Source organism: Mobula hypostoma, chromosome 23 (genome assembly GCF_963921235.1).
Source record: "Mobula hypostoma chromosome 23, sMobHyp1.1, whole genome shotgun sequence".
NCBI lineage: Eukaryota > Metazoa > Chordata > Chondrichthyes > Myliobatiformes > Myliobatidae > Mobula > Mobula hypostoma.
In genome coordinates, this window is record NC_086119.1 from 1,484,966 (window position 1) to 1,494,962 (window position 9,997).

Consider the following 9,997-nt stretch of genomic DNA (forward strand, 5'->3'; position numbering starts at 1 on the left):
GATGTTCAACCCTAACCCTTACTCCAACCCAACTGCGACCCCAAACCATCGTCACCAGAAAGCTTGCATCGCACTCTGCCCTCTTGTTGAACCTCACCCCCAAACTTTTGCCAAACGGTTGGGGTACACAGTTTCAAATCCCCACCAACTCTAGCTCCCCTCAAACAACAAATCCTTGCTGAACCTTTCCTACATCCAAACCATCCCCCCCTTACCCTCAAACCGCCCTCTACTCCTTATTGCAAACACATCTGCATCAACAGGGTCACGGAGCAAGACAGCACGGATAAGGCCCTTCCGCCCAACCAGTCCATATTGACTACAGTGCCCACCCAGCTAGTCTCAATTTCCTGTGTTCAGGCCATATTCCTCTAAGCCCCCACCTCCTCCATGTACCTGTCCAAGTTCTTTTATTGTAGCTGCCAGAACCACTTCCTCTGGCAGCTCATTCTATAAACTCACCACCCTCTGTGTGAAAAAGTTGCCCCTCAGGTCCCTTTTAAAATCTTTCCCCTCTCTTTCACCCTAAATCTATGCCCCCTAATTTTGGATTCCCCTACCCTGGGGAGAAGACTGCTACCATCCATCGTCATTTTAAACATTTCTATAAGATCACCCCTCTCCCTATAACTCAAACCCTCTCATCCCAGCAACATCCTTGTGAAATCTTTCCCACACTCTTTCTAGTTTAACCACATCTTTTGTATGACAGGGTGACCAAAACTGTGCAAGTATTGCAAATGTAGTTTACCAACGACTTGTTCCACTGTAACATAATGTCCCAGTTCCTATATTTAATGTCCTGACTGATGAAGGTCCAGCGTGCTAAACGTCCTTTTTATCACCCTGCCTACTTGTGATGCCACTTTCAATGAAGCATGCACTTGTACTCCAAGGTCTCTCTGTCCCATTAAACTCCCTCGTGCCCAACCATTCACAGGATAACTCCTTCAATGGTTTGTCTTACCAAAATGCATCTCCTCACACGTATCTGTGCTAAAATCCATTTGCCACTTCCCTAACTGATCAAGAACCCATTGTAATCTGTGACAACTTTCTTCACCACTCAGACACAGTCTCCTCCCCATTTCCTATTCCCACTCCCTATTCCCCATCTCTATTCGCAGACCCCATTCTTTATTCCCAGTCCCAAGCCATCCCTGACTTAATCTGAGCTCTGTTCTAAGTTATTCTGTCATCACCCATGTTCAATATAAGGTCTGGTGCTGCCCTCTGCCCTCTGCCCTCTGACCTGGACTCCTGGCCTTGGTCGTAATGGATGTCGCTGTCATTTGCAGATTCTTTGTCCGAGCTTTGCTCCTGGGGGTGACCTCAGCAAAGCTTCGACTCTTTACCTGTGGAAGGGATTGAGTTTAGTGATGATCTGGGCCACATCAGCACAGCCAAACCATCCCAGCTCTTGCAACAACAGGTTAGTTAGCCCCTTGCACCTCTTCCTTCTCGGTTTGGTCAGGATTGTCCCACTGCTCCTGCCTCAGCATCAACCCAAACTCTCACCCTAGTGTCACACCCACTGAAGAGTCAAACCTTGACCCCAGTGTTACCTCCAGTGGAGGGGTCAGTCCTTGACCTCAGTGCCATCCCCACTGGAGGGGTCAGTGCCACACTGGTGGAGTCTGCCATCGAGGAGCAGCCCTCCTGTTCCAAATCTCTCATAAAAGGAGAGGTCCTCCCCACCCAGCTCTCTCACCAATCCCTCCACACCTTGAGGAAATCCAGTTCGCCAGTGTAACCAGTGCTGTCCAAGAGGTGGAGGTGGGCGACCTTCCCTCATCTCGTTGAGGGTTGATGTTTCCTCCTACCTCATTGTGCTGTGTGGGTCTGCGGAGTGAGGGTCCGGCTTGGGGTGGCTGCGATACCGAGGCAGGAGCCTGGCTTCCCCGCACGCTTGCTTTTGCTATCACTCCAACAGTTTTCTTCATGGCTGGCATCTCACCCCCTCTCTGTGTGAAGAGCCTGTGGGGGAGGCAGAGACACTTTGCACTGGGGCATTACAGAACACGTTACACAGTTCCCAAGTACTTGCCCACTGACACTTCAGCCTCAATCCCTAAGAGAAAGCCACATAATTGTACACTGCCTCAGCAAAACACTTTACAAATTCTGTCCCAATGAACGCCACTATTTCCAGCAATACACACACAAAATTCTGGAGGAACTCAACAGGTCAGGCAGCATCAATGGAGAGGAATTAACAGTTGACATTTCAGTCCGAGACCCTTCATCGGGATTCTGTAAAACTATGAGAGGTGTGAATAGGCTAGATAGTTAGAGTCTTTTCTCCAGGGTGTAAATGTCAAATAGTAAAGGCAGAAGTTTAAGGTGAGAGGGAGAATGTTTAAATAAAATGCAGGTTTTGTTTTACACGGGGAACAGTGGGTCCCTGCAACATACTTGTCAGGGATGGTAGCAGAAGCAGATTCGACAGGAATGTTTAAAAGCCATTTAAACGGATATAAAATGTGGAATATTAATCACATGCGGACGGGATTTGTTTTTATAAATTCAGTAAGGATGACAAAGTTTATGGGAAGAAGGCAGGAGAATGAGGGGAAAATATAGCAGTCCATGAGAGCACAGGACCTCATGGAAAAGTGAGCAGCCGGAAGTCATGGTACTTATTGGTACCAACAACATAGGTAGGAAAAGGGGTGAGGTCCTGAACAGAGAATATGGTAGATCAGTCATGATGAAAAGGCACAGTGAACACAATGGGCCCAGTGGCCAGCTTCTGCCCTATGTCTAACAGTCTTATTTTGGTATCACTGTTGGCACAGATGGACAAAATGACCTGTTCCTGGCTGAACTGGACCACACTTTCAACGTAACACACACAAAACGCTGGTGGAACTCAGCAGGTCAGGTAGTGTCTGCGGAAATGAAGAAACAGCAACATTCTGGCCGAAATCAGGAACTTAACAGCTCCCAGCCCCATTAATTTCTCCAGTACCTTTGTTTTAATTAGAATTCATGTTCTTTGATTAGCCCCTTGGTTGGGCAGCATTTCTGGGAAGTTACTTGTGGTTTACTGTGTGAAGACAAAGTGAAAGCATTTCAAACACGAGAAAATCTGCAAAGGCTGGAAATCCAAAACAACACCCACAGCATGCTGGAGGAACTCAGCAGGTCAGGCAGCATCGATGGAAAAGAACAAAGTCAACTTTTCAGTCCGAGGCCCCAAAACGTCGACTGTTTACTCTTTTCCATAGGTGCTGCCTGGCCTGCTCAGTTCCTCCAGCATTTTGTGTGTGTTGTGTGAAAGTATTTGTTTAATTGCTCCGCACTTCCTGTGTTCCCCATTTTAAGTTCTCCTGTTTGTGACCAGAAGGAACTCACATTTGTCTCCACTGATTTTACACATTTGGGGAGAGTTTTTCTGAGGGAAGCATATTGTATAAAGGAGTGGGGAAGGGACAGTGCTCCCTACATCTGTCCGTTCACAATGCCCTACTCATAAGACTTTAACACCATAAGACATAGGAACAGAGTGAGGCCATTCAGCCCATCGAGTTTGCTCTGCTATTCCATTATGGCTGAGTTATTATCGCTCTCAACCCCACTCTCCTGCCTTCTCCCCGTAACTATTGACGCTCGGTCTAATCAATCACCCATCAACCTTCGTTTTAAATATACCCAATGATTTGGCCGCCACAGCTGTCTGTAGCAATGAATTCCACAGATTCACCACCCTCTGGCTAAAGAAATCCCTCCTCATCTCTGTGCTAAATGGAAGGTCCCTCTATTCTGAGTCTGTACCTTCTACTCTTAGACTGCCCCAGTATAGGAAACGTCCTCTCCACATCCACTCTATCTAGTTCTTTCAATATTCAACAGATCCCCCTCATTCTGCACTCCGACACCCATCACACCCCCGTGACAGCCTGGCCAGGACCCCTCCCTGCTCCCCCCTCCAACATCAGCAAATCTGCACAGACACTGGCAGAGGGGAGACAGGTCTTGCTACAGCAGGCCAGTCCCTGGCAGAGGGGAGACAGGTCTTGCTACAGCAGGCCAGTCCCTGGCAGAGTGGAGACAGGTCTTGCTACAGCAGGACAGTCCCTGGCAGAGGGGAGAGAGGTCTTGCCACCGAGTGGTGGGACAGTCCCAGACAGAGAAAACCCTCTCACCAGCGGTGAACTAGACAGTCCCAGACAGAGAAAGCCCTCTCACCAGCGGTGAACTAGACAGTCCCAGACAGAGAAAGCCCTCTCACCGGCGGTGAACTAGACAGTCCCAGACGGAGAAAACCCCCTCACCAGCGGTGAACTAGACAGTCCCAGATGGAGAAAACCCTCTCACCAGTGGTGAACTAGACAGTCCCAGACAGAGAAAACCCCCTCACCAGCGGAGAACTAGACAGTCCCAGACGGAGAAAATCCTCTCCCCAGTGGTGAACTAGGGTATGTGCTGAGGGAGATTAGCCCAACTGGCAATTCAGGAAGTCATGGCTGACCCTCAGAGGGTGTGGGGAGAAGAGTTGGAAGGGTAGAGGATAGATTGTGGGACAAAGGGGACTTGGGGCAGCAGAAATTGGAGTGGAAGAGCAGGAGTTAGCAAGGGGGGATGTTACGGGAAAGGCTACAAGGAGGAAACAATCAAATTTCAGAGAAGGGTTAGGTGGGGAGGGGAGGTGTCCATGAATATCCTGTTTACTTCTGCCTTTTCTTGTCAACATTTAGCTTATTATGATAGCTGGTCTGCAGTTTCTCCAGACAGCCAAGGTTTATAAACAGGCTGCAGCTCCAAATACCCAGAACACAGCCCCCAGAGCTTGGTCACACCCTGGTCAGCGTTCCATCTGACACATCACTGACTCTCCAACAGGTCATGCAATGTAGCCTAAACCCAGTCACAGACCTGTCCCAGACACTCACCCAGTCACAGACCTCTCCCAGACACTCACCCACAGACCTGTCCCAGATACTCACCCACTGACCTCTCCCAGTCACAGACCTGTCCCAGACACTCACCCACAGACCTCTCCCAGTCACAGATCTGTCCCAGACACTCACCCAGTCACAGACCTCTCCCAGACACTCACCCACAGACCTCACCCACTCACCCACAGACCTGTCCCAGACACTCACCCACAGACCTCACCCAGTCACAGACCTGTCCCAGACACTCACCCACAGACCTCTCCCAGTCACAGACCTGTCCCAGACACTCACCCACAGACCTCACCCAGTCACAGACCTGTCCCAGACACTCACCCACAGACCTCTCCTAGTCACAGACCTGTCCCAGACACTCACCCACAGACCTCTCCCAGTCACAGATCTGTCCCAGACACTCACCCAGTCACAGACCTCTCCCAGACACTCACCCACAGACCTCACCCACTCACCCACAGACCTGTCCCAGACACTCACCCACAGACCTCACCCAGTCACAGACCTGTCCCAGACACTCACCCACAGACCTCACCCAGTCACAGACCTGTCCCAGACACTCACCCACAGACCTCTCCCAGTCACAGACCTGTCCCAGACACTCACCCACAGACCTCACCCAGTCACAGACCTGTCCCAGACACTCACCCACAGACCTCTCCTAGTCACAGACCTGTCCCAGACACTCACCCAGTCACAGACCTCTCCCAGACACTCACCCACAGACCTCACCCAGTCACAGACCTGTCCCAGACACTCACCCACAGACCTCTCCTAGTCACAGACCTGTCCCAGACACTCACCCAGTCACAGACCTCTCCCAGACACTCACCTACAGACCTGTCTCAGACACTCACCCACAGACCTCTCCCAGTCACAGATCTGTCCCAGACACTCACCCAGTCACAGACCTCACCCACTCACCCACAGACCTGTCCCAGACACTCACCCACAGACCTCACCCAGTCACAGACCTGTCCCAGACACTCACCCACAGACCTCTCCCAGTCACAGATCTGTCCTAGACACTCACCCACAGACCTGTCCCAGACACTCACCCACAGACCTCACCCGGTCACAGACCTATCCCAGACACTCACCCACAGACCTGTCCCAGACACTCACCCAGTCACAGACCTCTCCCAGACACTCACCCACAGACCTGTCCCAGACACTCACCCACAGACCTCTCCCAGACACGCACCCACAGACCTGTCCCAGACACTCACCCACAGACCTCACCCAGACACTCACCCACAGACCTGTCCTAGACACTCACCCAGTCACAGACCTCTCCCACTCACCCACAGACCTGTCCCAGACACTCACCCACAGACCTGTCCTAGACACTCACCCAGTCACAGACCTCTCCCACTCACCCACAGACCTGTCCCAGACACTCACCCAGTCACAGACCTCTCCCAGACACTCACCCACAGACCTCACCCAGACACTCACTCGCAGACCTCTCCCAGACACTCACCCAGTCACAGACCTCTCCCAGACACTCACCCACAGACCTCACCTAGTCACAGACCTGTCCCAGACACTCACCCACAGACCTGTCCCAGACACTCACCCACAGACACACACACACACACACACACACACACACACACACACACACAGCCTCAAGATTCAGGGGAGAAGATTTAGGATGGAGATGAGGAGGAACTGCTTTTCCCAGAGAGTGATGAATCTGTGGAATTCTCTGCCCAATGAAGCAATGGAGGCTACCTCAGTAAATATATTTAAGACAAGGTTGGACAGATTTCTGCATGGTCGGGGAATTGAGGGTTATGGGGGAAAGGCAGGTAGGTGGAGATGAGTCCATGGCCAGATCAGCCATGATCTTATTGAGTGGTGGAGCAGGCTCGACAGGCTAGATGGCCACTCCTGCTCCTATTTCTTATAAGCTCAGAGAGACGGACACACACACACACACACACACACACACACACACACAGATCGATGCACGCAGATGACACACAATTACACACACAGATTGACAGACTCTCAGAGAGATACACACACACCCTCTCACTCACAGATAGACACACAAACACACACACACACACACACACACACACACAGATCGATGCATGCAGATAGACACACAATTACATGCACAGATAAAGAGACTCTCAGAGAGATAAACACACACATAGATAGATACACACACACACCCACACACACATTCAGACACACAGATAGACACACAAACACACACGGATAGACCCACAGTCACAGACATACAGACAAGCACACACTCACACACACACACACACACTCACTCACAGATCGATGCTTGCAGGTCCACAATCAATCACACACACTCACACTCTGACACAGAACCTTGTCACAAACTCTGAACCCAAACTCCACACCACGACTTTGACACTAAACCTCAAATCTTAATCATGATCCCATATTCTGACCCTGACCTAAGCCAGTGCCTTTTCCGGTTCCCAACTCCCCACCCCAGCAAAGGTTGGTCTTGCTCTCATGGGGGAGAGTGGACATGGCCATCCTGGTGCAGCATTATAACACGAGCTGTCTCACTCCCCCAGCTCCTGAGACTGCACACCCCGGCCATAAGAATGGATTCCATGTGGAATAGCTGACACATCCCTGGAGATTATGACTTGTATGAATGTCCCCACACATTGACACACACTCACATTCAGACAGTCACACGCGCAGATACACAAACACACAGACTCAACTGAGAAACACTACACTCACCTCTGATGATCCAGAATGTAAGAAACAAGCTGAGGGCTGTAATGGGTCCAACCCTCACAAGGCACTTTGAATTCAGAGTGTGTTCATTTTCCCAGAAGAGGAAACCCACAGAGTTAGACAAAGCAGAGAACAGCTGCTCCCAGAGCGGAAGGAAACTACCCCAATGTTAGGCAGACTCTATTCTGGGCAAGTGATCCTCAGCGGGGAAGCAGAGGCACCCGTCCGCATGTGATCCTAGTCACTCTGTGTAAGGGCCAGTGTGTGCAGTGATGCAGAGATTAGATTCCCACAGCTTCCTGCTCCACATCCCAGCCCAGAAGATATCAGTGCTTTAATTGTAACTAATTGTTAGGAATGAAGTCAAGATGTTCGGCAGATACAGAGATTGAGGTAAGAATGAGGAAGTGGTGGAACATTATTAGTCAGCACACACTGCTCACTGCTGTACCGAAGCAAAACAGCCCCTGCTTGTCCTGCTCGCAGACTGAAGATCTCCGAGCCTCAGAGCCCCCGTGTCCTCTCCATCCCAACATCACTAACAGGACCGAGGCAATTCGGCCCCTCCTTCCTGCTCCTGCACCCATTGAGGTAACGGCCAATCTCATCATAGAAAAATTCAAGGAAACCAGGCAGCCAGTGTGGGTTTGTAAATGGGAAGGTCATGTTTGACCAACTGTTTTGGAATGAATACTATGAGCTGTGAAGAAAGCGGAACCAGGTGGTGCTCAGGTTCCCGAAGGCATTTGATAAGCTGCCACATCAGCGGTTATTCTGGAAAAGCTGTGAGAGGTGAGGAGAGTCACAGGGTAGGGTGATGGAAGCTCAGCTCTTTACATCTCACTTAAGGGCGTAAGGACCCAGGGATGGGCAGGGAAGGAAGTTCGTTCATAACACAAGATCTAGTGATGAGCTGTGACTCCTTCTGTGTTATTGTAGGGAAACGTCTTGTGATCTAGTTATACATGAAAGAGAAAGCTATTTCATAGATGTTGAGGGACGGCAGAGCTCAGACAGCAGACTGAAAGGTTGGTATACATGAAGGGGCAGTAAGCTAAAAGAATATTACTGTCAATTGTGAGAACTAAAGACTAGTGGAGAGGTTATGCTTCAGTGGTTGGGGCACTGGTGTGGCCACTTTCGGAGAAGAGCTCATAATACTCCTTATGCAAGAACATAAAACATTAGAACACAGTACAGGCCCTTCAGCCAACAATGTTATGCTGACCCCTTAACCTACTCTAAGGTAAATCTAACCCTTTCCTCCCACATAGCCCTCCATTTTTCTATCATCCATGTGCCTATCTAAGAGTCTTTTAAATGTCCCTAATCTTACCTGCCTCTACCACCACCCCTGGCAACATGTTCTACACACCCACCATTGTCTGTGTAAAAATCCTACCTCCAACACCTCCCCCTGTACTTAGCTCCAACACCAAAATGATGTCCCCTGGTATTAGACATTTCTGTCCTGGGGGGAAAAATCTCTGGCTGTCCACTCGATCTACGCCTCTTATCATCTTGTACACCTCCAACAAGTTGCCTCTTATTCTCCTCTCCAAAGAGAAAAACCCTAGCTCGCTCAACCTGTCCTCATAAACCACCCTCTCCAATCCAAGCAGCATCCTGGTAGATCTCCTCTGCACCCTCTCTAATCCAGGCAGCATCCTGGTAAATCTCCTCTGCACCCTCTCTAATCCAGGCAGCATCCTGGTAGATCTCCTCTGCACCCTCTCTAATCCGGGCAGCATCCTGGTGAATCTCCTCTGCACCCTCTCTGAAGCTTCGGCAATCTTCCCATAACGAGGTGACCAGAACGGAACAGGATTTTCCACATGTGTGATCTGTAGACAAAGTAAGCTATTCACTATGTTAGGAACCCACAGGTTTCGTTTACTGTGGACTGTCGCTTTAAGCGCCTGAGTGAGGTGGGACTATGACGTTAGTCACAGGCTGCTGCGAACTTAAACTCACATACAGAGAGCGACCTTCAGTCAAAAGAGAGCGAGAGAGAGAGACTGGGGAAGCCGGTAGCTTCAGCTTGTCACAGCTGGGGCTTAGAACCCTCTTTTGCCCAAGAGATTGGGTTAAACGTCGGCACACGTTGCACAACGAATGTGGGACTGTCACTTCGTATAATCCATAGGAGTGGATTTTTTTGGGGTAGCTTATGGACCACTTCTGTGTTAACCCTTGCCTGGGTGTAACCACTAGAAGACGACATTCCCGTGACAGGTCACTTTCGGTGGTAATTCCTATGTGCATTTGAACAACACGTCAGACAAGATCTACGGTGACTGTTATCTCGTTTTACCAGCGTGGAACCTGTGGAATACTTCGTA

General features: G+C 50.1%; 1 protein-coding gene across 1 annotated transcript in view; it reads right to left on the reverse strand.

Moving 5' to 3' along the window:
* Positions 1-7,794, reverse strand: part of LOC134336707 (uncharacterized) — a 29,182-nt gene extending 21,388 nt beyond the window's left edge. Inside the window, exons 1-3 of the mRNA XM_063031093.1 lie at positions 7,659-7,794; positions 1,824-1,977; positions 1,253-1,355 (exon numbers count right to left, since the gene is read on the reverse strand). Of these exons, the coding sequence (XP_062887163.1) occupies positions 1,253-1,355; positions 1,824-1,952 (232 nt within the window). The 5' untranslated portion in view covers positions 1,953-1,977; positions 7,659-7,794. The remainder of the gene's footprint in view (positions 1-1,252; positions 1,356-1,823; positions 1,978-7,658) is intronic.
* Positions 7,795-9,997: the final 2,203 nt, after the last annotated feature.